The sequence below is a fragment of the Neopelma chrysocephalum genome, unplaced genomic scaffold, assembly GCF_003984885.1.
Source record: "Neopelma chrysocephalum unplaced genomic scaffold, ASM398488v2 Primary Assembly neopelma1_132, whole genome shotgun sequence".
Classification (NCBI taxonomy): domain Eukaryota; kingdom Metazoa; phylum Chordata; class Aves; order Passeriformes; family Pipridae; genus Neopelma; species Neopelma chrysocephalum.
In genome coordinates, this window is record NW_020897794.1 from 2,497,311 (window position 1) to 2,509,332 (window position 12,022).

At 42.7% G+C, this 12,022-nt stretch overlaps 1 protein-coding gene across 3 annotated transcripts in view; it reads right to left on the minus strand.

Annotated features, from left to right (window-relative positions):
• Positions 1-928: 928 nt before the first annotated feature.
• XAF1 (XIAP associated factor 1) overlaps positions 929-12,022 on the minus strand; it is an 11,941-nt gene continuing 847 nt past the window's right edge. The window contains exons 2-9 of one of the 3 annotated variants that reach the window (XM_027698713.1): positions 11,603-11,697; positions 10,812-10,947; positions 9,761-9,817; positions 8,712-8,964; positions 7,858-7,925; positions 7,247-7,585; positions 6,707-6,776; positions 929-6,071 (exon numbers count right to left, since the gene is read on the minus strand). In XM_027698713.1, coding sequence (XP_027554514.1) covers positions 6,043-6,071; positions 6,707-6,776; positions 7,247-7,585; positions 7,858-7,925; positions 8,712-8,964; positions 9,761-9,817; positions 10,812-10,947; positions 11,603-11,634 — 984 coding nt within the window. In that variant the 5' untranslated portion in view covers positions 11,635-11,697 and the 3' untranslated portion in view covers positions 929-6,042. Of the gene's footprint in view, positions 6,072-6,706; positions 6,777-7,246; positions 7,586-7,857; positions 7,926-8,711; positions 8,965-9,760; positions 9,818-10,811; positions 10,948-11,602; positions 11,982-12,022 lie in introns of those variants that run through there. The other 2 variants (XM_027698712.1, XM_027698711.1) reach the window with 2 other exon arrangements.

Here is a 12,022-nt window from a genome sequence, read left to right on the forward strand (position 1 = left end):
CAAAGATAAATGGAAGTGCTCTCTAACACTAAAAAGGCAATTTTAAGAGGTCATGAACAGGTTCTGCTTTCCCTACCCAGCAAAGTGGTGTGTTGCTTTCATCCATGGAGTGCAGAGCCCTCCTCCACGAAGTTTTGGGCTTCTGCCTTCTCCTACAGCCCTGCACACCCCAGAGCACCATTCCTGGGACAGGGACAGGACACCACTTCCCCAGGTGACACTACACTGCCAAGTCTGATCTGAATGAGAAAATAATGTTTTCTGAAATTAAACTACAATGCCTCTAACTTCAGTCCTTTTTGTTTCATTAGACCTTTGTTACAATGACAATGGAAGAAAATCATATTGCCTAAAGGCACCCCAGCCATGAGTGACAGCAGACACAGTAATGTGCATAATTACAATATTCATAAGTAATTTTTCATTATAATTAACAAAGACAACTGTCTTCTTTTGTTCTGATTACCTAAAGATATGTTAAAAGTAGGTTTGCATAATTAATTACCAAATGTAACGTTCCCTACAAATCCTTGGAGGTTATTCCAGGGACCTTGTTTGAGGAATTCATCTCCATAATAAACATTATCTATCATTTCAGAACTTATAAATTAATTGTGGTGATGTAAAGAGAAATACAGCTTGAGCATCAAGCAGAAGATGAAGCCCTGGAATTATTACTGGCAAATAAAAAGCAAACTTGCAGGAAGCTGTGAAGACTCTTTGCCAATTTAGGGAACTTCTGCAGAGCCCGTGGCAGCTGCCCCAGGCTCAGCACTTGGCCACACCAGGGGGAATATATTTGCTCAGCAGGGACCTCACAGACACCTTGGTGGCTTCTAAAAGTTCAAGCATTAATGGGACAAGAGTCCTACTTTTTATTAACTAGAAGCAGTCCACAATAAACAGCTTAAACTCCTACTCTAGACAGTTATTCTTTGGTAAAGTTTATTTAATACAAGGTTCTACTTTCCACAGTTTACACCATTTCTTTGACTTTTTAAATAAAACTTTAAAGAAAAGTCCATAAAGAAAATCCAATAACACATTTTATAATAAAATATGCATGCTTTTATGTCATAAAAGCAACATAAAGCAGATTTATTGAACATTTTAAAAGTCTGAGCTCTCAATATTGAACTACTGTGAAAGCTCAGGGTTTTGAAAAATTAAAACCATTTCCAGTGTTTGCACCAGCCATGTTATATGTGCTTTGATAATGTCCACAATACTGAAGCACAAAATCTCCATGAAGGATGAGCAACTTGATATCATTCAGTTAATTTTAATGTCTCCTTGAAATTATTTGCATACTCCCATACATTTTTCTATTTGCTAATGCCATAAAAATAAATGCTTAAATAAAAATAAATTTGCCATTCATCAATTTTTAGTGCAGTTTGTTGCTTTTCCAACAAAATATTCAATGTGGGATTCATCTTTATGTGTTATGGTGCATGTTTACATTTATGTACTTGACAGGGCAAAAAAGCGTAGGCAACTCAGTTTAAAATCCTATTTTGTCACATTTCATTGCCCTCTCCAGACTGGAAATAAATACCTACAGGGTTGGATCACTCCGAAAATAGGCTTATAAACATTATATATTTTCACTATGCATCTGTTTTGGGCAGGGGCAGCTGAGCTGGGGGTGTGTGGTTTATTATTTTTGTGAGCTAAGTTCACAAAAAGGACACAGTTTCAAAACATTTCTATTCCACACCTGTTGGAAGCTGTTTTGGGCTGACATGTAATCAGTCACTTTTCTTTATCCCCTCATTTTATTTCCCTTTTATTGCATTCTGTATTCTTTAGTTTAAGCTGATCCTCTTTTCTTAAACTATTCTTCTCCCCTGATGTGTACCTTTGTCTCTCACTTGCATCACTGTGAGATGCATTAAAACCACCTCTTTACTAGGAAAACATCAAGAAAAAGATATCCTGCCCTTTACATAAAAGCCAGCTTCTCAACCAAATTACCAGGTCACAAAAGGCTGTAATGGATTCTCCATTCAAAAATGACATCAGAGAAAACTTATGCAGTACACAGTTTGAATTCAAGCAAATGCTGAAAACCTTTTCTGAAACAGTTCTTATGAGCCAATACCATTCAAGCCTACATGTTTTTTTCCTCATGCCTCCAAACCAGCACAGCTCAGTGTCGTGGAGCTCTGCAGAACAGCTGCAATGAGAACCAGCCTAGCACTGATCTGTGTACCCACCACTCTTACCAACCTTTGCAAGTTACTTCTAAAAGAGCAATTTTCACTCCTCACATTCAACTCTACTCAGTGTTTCCTCTAACACCCATGCCAGCTCTTGACATTTGCAAGTCTCTATAAAAAGTATATTTCTTATTCCTGAAAAGCATCTTCAATATGCCGATGATGCTGGCATTGGGCTCCAAGCTCCACACAACAGGTGGAATTTTCTGTGGAAAATTCCCTGCAGAACAGTGTAATCTGACCTGCTACAATAACAATCAACTTTCAAGAAGTTTGAGCCTTAGGGATAAGTAGCTAAAGGCAGAACAAACTCTCAGAATCAAGAAGAGATATCAAACCTTCATCACATTTGATAGAAAAAGTTATTTTTGGCACAGCAAAGACTACTAGAAATTACTCTATTCATCAGCCTTTCTCCTCTGAGATGTCTGGATGGGCTGGAGGGAACTGTGCACCAGTCAAATCTGATACAGCCGCTTGTGATGTGATAACCCTGTGCTCCCCCTCTGTGACATCTGGATACAAGACAAAGCATGAAGTCTCATTTCCTCACACTGCCTCCAGTCAGGGAAAGCCAGTCTGGATATCATGTGCAGGTCTGCAGGAGCAGCCACATCCATTTCATGGAAATGAAAACAGGTGACACCTTCCTGCAGGGAGCCAGAGAGGAGCAGAGAGCTCCCCGTGCACATCCTGCCCTCCTCGTGTGGCCTGGGCCTGCCTCCCTCACACACGGGGCTCTCTGGCATTTTATGCAGTTGCAGGATACCAGTGTCCACAGCACAGGGATGAACTTCCTTCTGCTCTGCTGCCTCTGCAAGGTTTGCCATCACTTGGGGACATCTCTGCCTACTTATTCCACTCACTCTCACCCACTGGTGACTTGCACTTTTATTGCAAATTTTTCTTTCTGAATTGCAAGGACATGTGTTCATATACCATAGGAGATGACAGTGTTGGTCATCTATTAATTAGTTTATTTTTTGAGGGTTTTTTTCTAAATAATCAGAAAAGTACTTGAGCTCAAGTTTCTGCTAAATTTTATCCCAATGTGACTTAAGGCACACAGAAAGCCCTTCAGCAGCAAATGAAGAGATGTCAGTCACAGAATCACAGAATCATAGAATATGCTGAGTTGGAAGGGACCCACAAGGATCATCAAGTCCAACTTCTAACCTTCCATGAGGTACTACACACGTTACATGGGTGGGTGTGGTTTGTAAAATATATGCTGCTTGTTTTTTCTTTAGCATGTTGAGGTGGTATGGGGGCCTTGTGTTGGTTCAACAGATGACTTTTACCCTCTGGATTATTGAAAATCCATCCCATAGAAGACAACAGTAAATTCTGAGATCCTGCATTGTCTTTTGCAACAGAACCACTGAGAAGCAGCAGTGGACAAATTCAAAAACAGGTCATTCAGCTTCTCCCCATCAGCTCACTGCAGGGTATATTGTCAGTTTAATTTCCTCATTTAGTTCCTTCTGCTTCCCATAACACTGCTTTTGAATCAGAACAGTGTCTGGGAGTAGGATATGCCAGCTGGCTTTGCAATGTTTTGTACACACAAAACTCCTGCCTTCAAATGAGATTAACCTTTGAGGAATATTAATATACACACAGCACACAGCATAGTGAGGAGCAGCCACCAGCACACAGCACTGAGGAAATGGACAAATACAAGGTGTTCTTCATTCTGGTGTCTCAGAGATTGGTGTTTAAGTTTTTACTATGACAAAGGATTGTTTAAAAAAATACTGTATGGAGAGGCGTGTAGGTAAGGTTTCACTGTGGAAGGAGGGTCATACAGAATTGGATTGCCTCCTGCCACTGCCAAAGAATAAAAATGTGTCTTAAACTTCAAGGAAAAACACTGAAATCCCAGTGATTTGAAACCTCAGCAGTGCTTCAGGAGTTTGATGCCATGTCCTCTGAGTACTTGTCCTGGTAAGGCTGAGCTTCCTTTTCTTGCACAGAAGTATATTTTCAATCTGATAATAATTTTCTTCTTGGTAAATACAACCTATCTATTTTTTTTAAGAAACAGACAATAACGAAACAAATCCTCATTACCAAGCAGAACGACGGCACACTTATGTTTTCTCCAGTATCTTCCGCTTCCATCTCCTGGGGCAAATCCAGGCCGAGCTCAACAAGCCTCCCCTGTAGCCCAGGGAAGAGCAGGTTGGGTCTTCATTGCCATCTAGTGACCTAACGGATTGCACTGGCACAGCGAACACGTTTGGGAGTTTTGAAACCAAGGACTGCTGCTTCCCTCTCATCCTGAACTTTGTGCTACCCTGTTACCGCAAGCCTTGCGGACCTTGGAGCTCAGGTTTGCAGACGTCTGGGCGCTGCTGCTTTCATACTTTCATACTCTGCAAATGAACAGGCCCCTCGCCCTCCCTCTGGGGCGCGGCAGCTCAGACAAAGACCATTCTGTGAAAGCGAAGAGCCTTGGCACTGAGTTTAGGAGCAGGGTCACCACGCCGGGCAGCACCTCCAGCACCACGGGGATATTTGGGGTGGCCGGTGGCCCTAACAGCAATTCCTCACCCTGGAAGAGGTGATTGTCAGACTGTTTGCAGGAGTTTTAAAGATCCTCAGAGAGGTGTTGTGTTTTGGAGGCTCTCTTGGTGCCGAGACAGAGTCCTGGCAACACGTACCCTTGCACACAGGGCACCAGAGCAGGCCAGGTGACTGCAGCTCCAGGCCAGGGACACCTGCTCGCTGCACTCCGTACCCAGGTCATGTTGTCCTTGCCGCAGCTGGGAGCCCGACGGTGTCAGTCCCCGCCCGGCGTGTGCAGCCCTGAGCTGGGCGGGCTGCCCGGGCCCTCCCGGCTCTGCTCCCTCCCGAGCCGGTGCCGCTGCCACCGACAGCCACACGGTGACACTGCAGCACCGAAACACCCCCGAGGGGCTCCATGGAGGAGAAGAAATGCTTCCTTAACGGGCCGAGCCTTCTCACCCCTCCACGGTAAAGGGCTGTAAGGCTCAAGCCGGCCTTGTGCTCTAATGTAGGTTTGTGGCCCTTTTCAGACACGGGCACTTTGGTCCCTGTCTTGCAGTGTGACTCCATGTGCTGTCACAATAACCCATGACAGAGCAGGACGACAGTCTGCAGTGGTCCTGGGGTAACAGGGCTGGTTGGTGTGAGCACTATCCCCTTACCTGCCTGTTCTTGCCCATTTGCTGTCCTGTGAGCATCCACTCACCCTTCATGTTCAACTCCCAGCAATTGGCTCTATCAGTTTCCACTTGTATTTCAGGAGACAAACACCCTCAGTTATCCCGGGATGTGTCTGCCATTTCCAGAGACCAAGATGTTTGTGCTGCTCCTAGGTTCAATGGTTCACTGAAGTGATGGAGAGCAGGATTTAATGTTTTCTAATTTCACTGGGCCATGCCTTGATAAACACCAAGTTCTCAGCTCTCAGTGAGCATGAGAGGAATTGGTGGCATTCAACATGACAAGGTATTCTGAAATTCCTTATTTCCTTTTCTCTTTCAGAAGATATATTTTAAAATAAGCTGCTCTCCTTGCAGAACCAGGTGGGAAAAGGACATTCCCAAGGCAAGTTTGCACAGGAATATTTGAAACACCACCTGTTGAGCCCCCATCACTTTTACAGTTTTCTGGTGAAACCTTTAAATGCTTCTCTTGATAAGGAATAAAAAATCTGACTCACTCTTTGTTCTTAATCCAGAGTAGCAAGTCTGCACTTTTATTTGCCGATAAAGCTATCATACTTCCACAGGGCCTTTTGCTAAAGCTGAGCTGAAGATTCAATCTGAAGACATGCCTCTGTTTTCCAGATTTAATCACGAATGCTGTAGAAAGAGTCTCCTGAAACCAAACAAAGCCCAGTTATGAGTGTTTTTAAAGTTTCAGGTTTACAGCCTTCCTATGTCATCACTCAGTTGAACAATATAAAACCCTTACAATGCAGTTCAAATAATTCATGTAATTACCATGTACTCACTTTTATTTCAAGACCAGAGTCCTGTAATTCAAAACTAGACAAACTGCCTATTTCTCACGTTGGTGCTTTCTCTCTTTAATTCACCAGGAAAGGAAAGTTTTACAGGGAGAAGTAATACATCATTTACTGAACCAAGCAGAAAAAGGACAGATTGAGAACAACGGCTTTCAGTTTCACTTAATTAAACTGGACTGAGAGGAAATGACTCTGCCTGGAACTGAAAACCAGAGAAGGATGTTCTGGTCTCTGCTTTAGTAGGGAAAGTACTGCACTGTTCAAAGTAGCTTAATTTGTGAGGCACAAGACATGTTAGTTTGAGTCAAGAGAGCAAAAACACACTGGCTCTGGAGCAATGCTTCCTTAGTCCAAAGAGCTTTGTGATACTCTGCGTATTAGCTTGTATTAGATATACTCCCTCTTGCAAAATGTTCCTGTTAACACAGTGTAGAATAATCCTGAATTATAAAATCTATTCTAAATTTCTGAAATTCTGCAATACCTTTTTCCCCAGGGCTTGATTTTTGTTTCATCCTAGCATTTTGCAAAGTTGTCCAATGCAGACATTTGATCTAGAAAAATAAGTAACAGTCATATCAGAGGAAAATTTAACATTATATTCAACAAGCCATCATATTCAGTAGTGAGGCAACTGGGCCCTTTTGTTGGGATGGAAAATTATCTAGAGCTTAATCTCTGATGCAGCTGAGATACAGTCCTACTATTTGCTTAGCAGGAACAACATCAGCCCTCAGCAAATAAGGACAGTTACTGAAGACTTTCCAGGATTTGAGCTTAAAATTAATGGCCTGAGTCGACATTATTTTCCTAAAACTCAAGCACATTATAGATCTTGTTTGTGTAGATGTAAGCATAAATAGTCAATGGAACTAACAAATTCCACACTTTATGAACAGAGTGTACCTATGGCCAACATATCAAGAAGTTTTGGAATGCAGAGATGGGCACTAGGGGCCTGGGCAGTGTGAAGATATAGTGACTGTGTAGGTTAGGAGGCCAAGTCCAACGTGTCACTTCTCACCTCATGTTTCCGAAGGGTTGGAAGTGGCAGTAGAATGTCGCAATGGTCACAGGTCACCAGCATGTCAAAGGACTGAGTGTCTTTAAGAGCTTGAGGTGATGTGGAACATCCGCCTCTCGTGGGAGACGGAAAGCCAATCTTTTTGTTCTTTACAGGTTTGGAGGTCAGTGGCTGCTCCCTTTCTTTCCCTTTGGGACGGACATCTTTCCATGCCATTGCATTTTCAGAGGAGGAAGAGGGAGTCAGGGAGGAAGAAGACTGTGGTGGAGCACTGATGAGGCTTGAAGCTGACTGGCCAGCAAGAACTTTTGTCACCTTATGGGCTGCATTGCATTTTTTCTGTTAAAAGAGAATATGCCTGATGAGGTGAAGATTGGCATTGCACCCAACCCTGTGGCCATGCTGTGATTTGGGACAGAGGTGAGGCTTGGGGAGGGACCTTGGACAGCCCCTCCCAGTGATGCTTCAGTGCAATACACTGTACCATGACAATATGTTTGAAAAGCCAAGACACACTGCCCTTTCTTAGCTAATATACAGCTTTTTGGAGAAATAACCTGGCTGGAAATTAAGCACAAACCATGCTCTTGTTCAGTTTCAAATATGCTTACCAGATGTTGGGAGTACTGGTCATCTGGGAATAACTTATTGCACTTCTGACAAAGATTGCCACCAGTACCTTCAGAAGGGAAAAAAAATTGAGAGAAACAAAGCATTGACCCTAGTTATCCAGACAAGCTGCTCAGATCCACTTAGTCTCTGGTTCTACAGAAACACAGAATGCTGATTCCACCGGCCAAGAAGAAATTTGAGCTATGACTTCATTTTGCTTTTGGCACAAACCTAATCCACCATCCCTTCTCAATTCCAGGATATTTGAAATTCCATTCCAGTCCCATGTTTTGTGTCTCAAGATGCTTCACTCTTACCCTGGCCCAGCTAATTCTGTCGCCAGGAGGGTTTGCTCTCTATAGTTTATTTTGCCAACCACTGCACCTACTGATGCCTATTCTTTTCTGGAATAATTGACTGGATTAATTAATTTTTTGTCTTGACATACTCTGTCCAACACCTTAGGCCTAATAAAGCTGCTCTCAACTTCAAGAAATCAAGGTATGCATCCCTGGCTTTTGTGTACAAAGTGGAAGGAAGTTCTAAATCACATTTTTTCCTGTGCAACAAATAGAAAGATGGACAAGTTTCACTTATTTTCTGACAGAAGGAATTTCACTTCCAGAATATAAGGGAGGCATAAAAGAACATGGCCAATGAGCTACCTGTCAGTGGAACCACACTGGCTTTACAATACCAGCATAATAGAACACAACACTTGGCCCTTTCACCATGGCTGGTTAAACAACAATCAGCTCCAGGCTGGATTACCGAGAACTGTAGAGAAGGCAGGAGAATTTTCATTGAGATTTAACAGTTGACCCAGTCCGTGACAATGAGGAATTTTGCTTACCAATGGGGCGAGTAACTGTTGCATTAGTGGATGCTCCACTGGTTTGAAAGTCCACATCCTTATGACAGGACAGACCACTGTTTGGACAGATCTCTTTGTGTTTGTGCTGGTCCTTATACATGATGTATTTGTTACACTCCTGACACCTCTCTGTTCGGCTGGCACAGGTGTCCAGGTGTTCCTGTAGCTTGTTGAAGGGCATTTCAAGGTCACAGATGGTGCATTTCACGGCTCGTTTTTGGCACTCCTTGTTCTGTGCATGAATAGACGAAATTATTGCAAATTTCCTATCAATACTAAAAGAGGGCATTGAGTGAGAGCAATGAGTGGCTGTTTAAAAACATTCTCCTTAAGGGTTATCTATAAAATCAAATGCAGGCATAGCTGCATTAGCAGCTCATCTGTCTAGGCTATCTTTATCTTAGGATGATTTAGGCAATATAAGGCAAAATGAGAATCAACAGCTGTGAAGGTGTTCTGTGCCAGTACAGGTCAGCAACAGAGTACAAGGCCACCTAGAAAATTCCAATACTTCAGCTACCACTACTATGGGAAGGCTGCTATGTTTTCAGTGCTTTGGTTCCTTAAAATGGTTAGACTACAGCTAGCATGGACAGACTGCTCTCACTTCCAGCCTCTGCAAAGCATTTTTGTGTATCTTCTCCTCAGATGTTTCATTGACTCTCACCTTGTAAAATCACTCATTCAGAGAAGCAGGCAATACGAGTGTGGGGGCAGGACAGAAATGTCTTTGAGGAGCCCGCAAAGAACATCAGATTGAGATATCAAGGATGAGAAAGTAATAGACTATCTCCTGGAACAGACTGTCCCCTCACAACTGGATGGGCAACCACCATGGGCACCCACTTCATTACAAGGGGGAAAAGTATGCCAAAACACTGCAACTCTTCAGAGATTTAAGTTTCTTCATGGTCCAGGACAGGAGTCAGGGATTTACATGTTTTTGCTGTTGAACACATTAGAGTGACTTTTGGTGTCTGATCAAAAGGGTCAGCCTCTAAGTAAAAAGTACTGCACTCCATACTTACCTCATGATGCTCCAGCTGGTATTGCTGCATACTTTGGTGACAAAGTTTGCATCTGATCTGCAAGCAGAACATACAGAAGTTCACTTGGAGCACAGAAGGATAGTTGATGCTTTCATATATCAATAAGCTTCAAGCTCCTGAGATCTTCCTGTCATTTTCATCCCAATCATCAACCAGTTGTTGGTGAATTTTTGTTTCTCTGTCTGGCCTGAGCTGAGTTGATGAGATTTTGAGGAAAACAGGTGTCTGATGATTTTGCAAAAAACTGTCATTCTGTGTGAGGATCCAGTTCTCAAAGATACCCATATGAAATGCAAAGTGTGATGTGAAATAGTGTGTATTTAAAATTTTGACTGAGTTTTAACTAAAAAGTATAGGTATGATATTCAGTTAGTCTAAATTATAACAGTCACTCTGAAAACATTGGAGGTAGGCTGATTTTCTAGAGGTTTGCCATGAGAGTTACTCATGTGTTCTGTTAAGTAACTGAATTCAATGGAATTGCTAAAACAATGCAACCAGTAAGACAGAATAAAAAAGTCATGCCTGTGTATTCATGCTTCACCATAGTGCCTCTAGCTACACTAAAAATGCTATTGCCTCCCTGTATGAAGAGCTGATAAATGCACTCTGCCAGTTCAGCTTTTGTTTAAAAGGTGAGTTGATGTCAAAGCTCTGTACAAGCAAGGTTCATGTCAGATCAGGTTCTGTCTGTCTTCCTCTACTCAGATCATTTGCCCTGCCTGCTCAGGCTAATTCACAAGCACGAGGAGCACATATCTGTACCTCATCTGTAGTTTGTACTGCTGAGGAAACTGAGATACCGCAACAGAAGCTTCATTCTCTTAAGCTAAGTGTGCAATAAGATCAAAAGATGTTGTAACCAGGCCTGAAGGGTCATAGCAGACCCTTACAAATTTTCTGGTCAAACAATTACAGAAATTTAAAGCTGGTTAATATAGAGCACAGTAATGTGAACATACTACTTCAGGGCTGGAAGGGCTCTTTGCTAGTTGCAAGAAAACCCCAAAGAACATGTAGCATTCCTCACCTGTTTGTGTGCTTCTGTTTGATGGTCTTCCATATCCTTTTGAGCAACTGGTTCATCACATTCTGGACAGAGGGTAAGAAACCGCATGCAGTGGGCCTCATGGAGGGAGAAATTAGCAGCAGACACATCTCGTTTACTATCGAGCATATATGGGAGAGAAGAGTAAATGAACTTTTTTCCTTTGTTACCAAATAAAATTGAGGCTAAGCTCATGCTTAACCCTTCTAAGTTTGACTCTTTTTTTAAATTGCAGTGCTTCATTGCCTTCATTCATATAATTTTCCCAATGGCCTTGCTACTGTTCAAGACACACCAAGCTATGCTACCCTCATGGCCCCTTTCAGCCTTCTATTCTATGAGAAATGGTCAACTACCCTGAAAAAATTAATATTTTATCACTTAATTGCAAATATAGCAAGAGAAAGAACCATCAGTCATGGGGGGAAACTGAGGCAGCTGGTGGGTTTGGCATGGTTCATGCACTGAGTCTTTTCTCTGCCAGATACTCCAAAATTGCCCACAAAGGTATTCTGTAAAAAGAGAATATGCAGCAGAGGAGACAACTGTGGAAGAAACATCTGCACAGCAAAGTAGCAAGAGTGCAGCACCCTGGAAACGTAAAAATGCATTCAAAATATTTTTGTTTCCTACTCAATAGCAAGTATACTCGTGCTGTGTGGTTCTTCCTCTGCTCCCCCTCTTACAGGAGACCTGGATAACACCAACGAAAATCCTAAAAACTCTTGAAAGCCCCCCCTTTGTAGGGGTGGAGACAGTGAAAGATCACTTACCAATTTTTGCAGAACCTGCTCTCTCCTGTCATTTTTCTTTTTACTTTACTGGATATCCTTTCTTCTAAGAGCAGAGAGGAATCTAGGAAACGAAACTGAAAGGCTCTGTTGCAGTAACTCCACCCCAAACAGCTGTTTAGCCAAAAATTCTTTAAAGGAGAAACAGCAGTATTGCCAGGCAAGTATTGGTTATTGGTTCTCCGTGTGAACTCCACACAGATTAGTTCGATAGTCCTTAGAGAAACTCCGAGGTCTCAGTTTCCTTCTTTCCCACCTAAGTTTGTTTTACAGTAGCTTGTTCAGCAGCTGGCAGGGTTCCTGGGCCTGACCGGTGCGTGCCCTCAGCATCGGAGCACGGCCCTGCCCTCACAACCTGGGCACGGCCCTGCCCTCAGCACCGGAGCACGGCCCTGCCCTCAC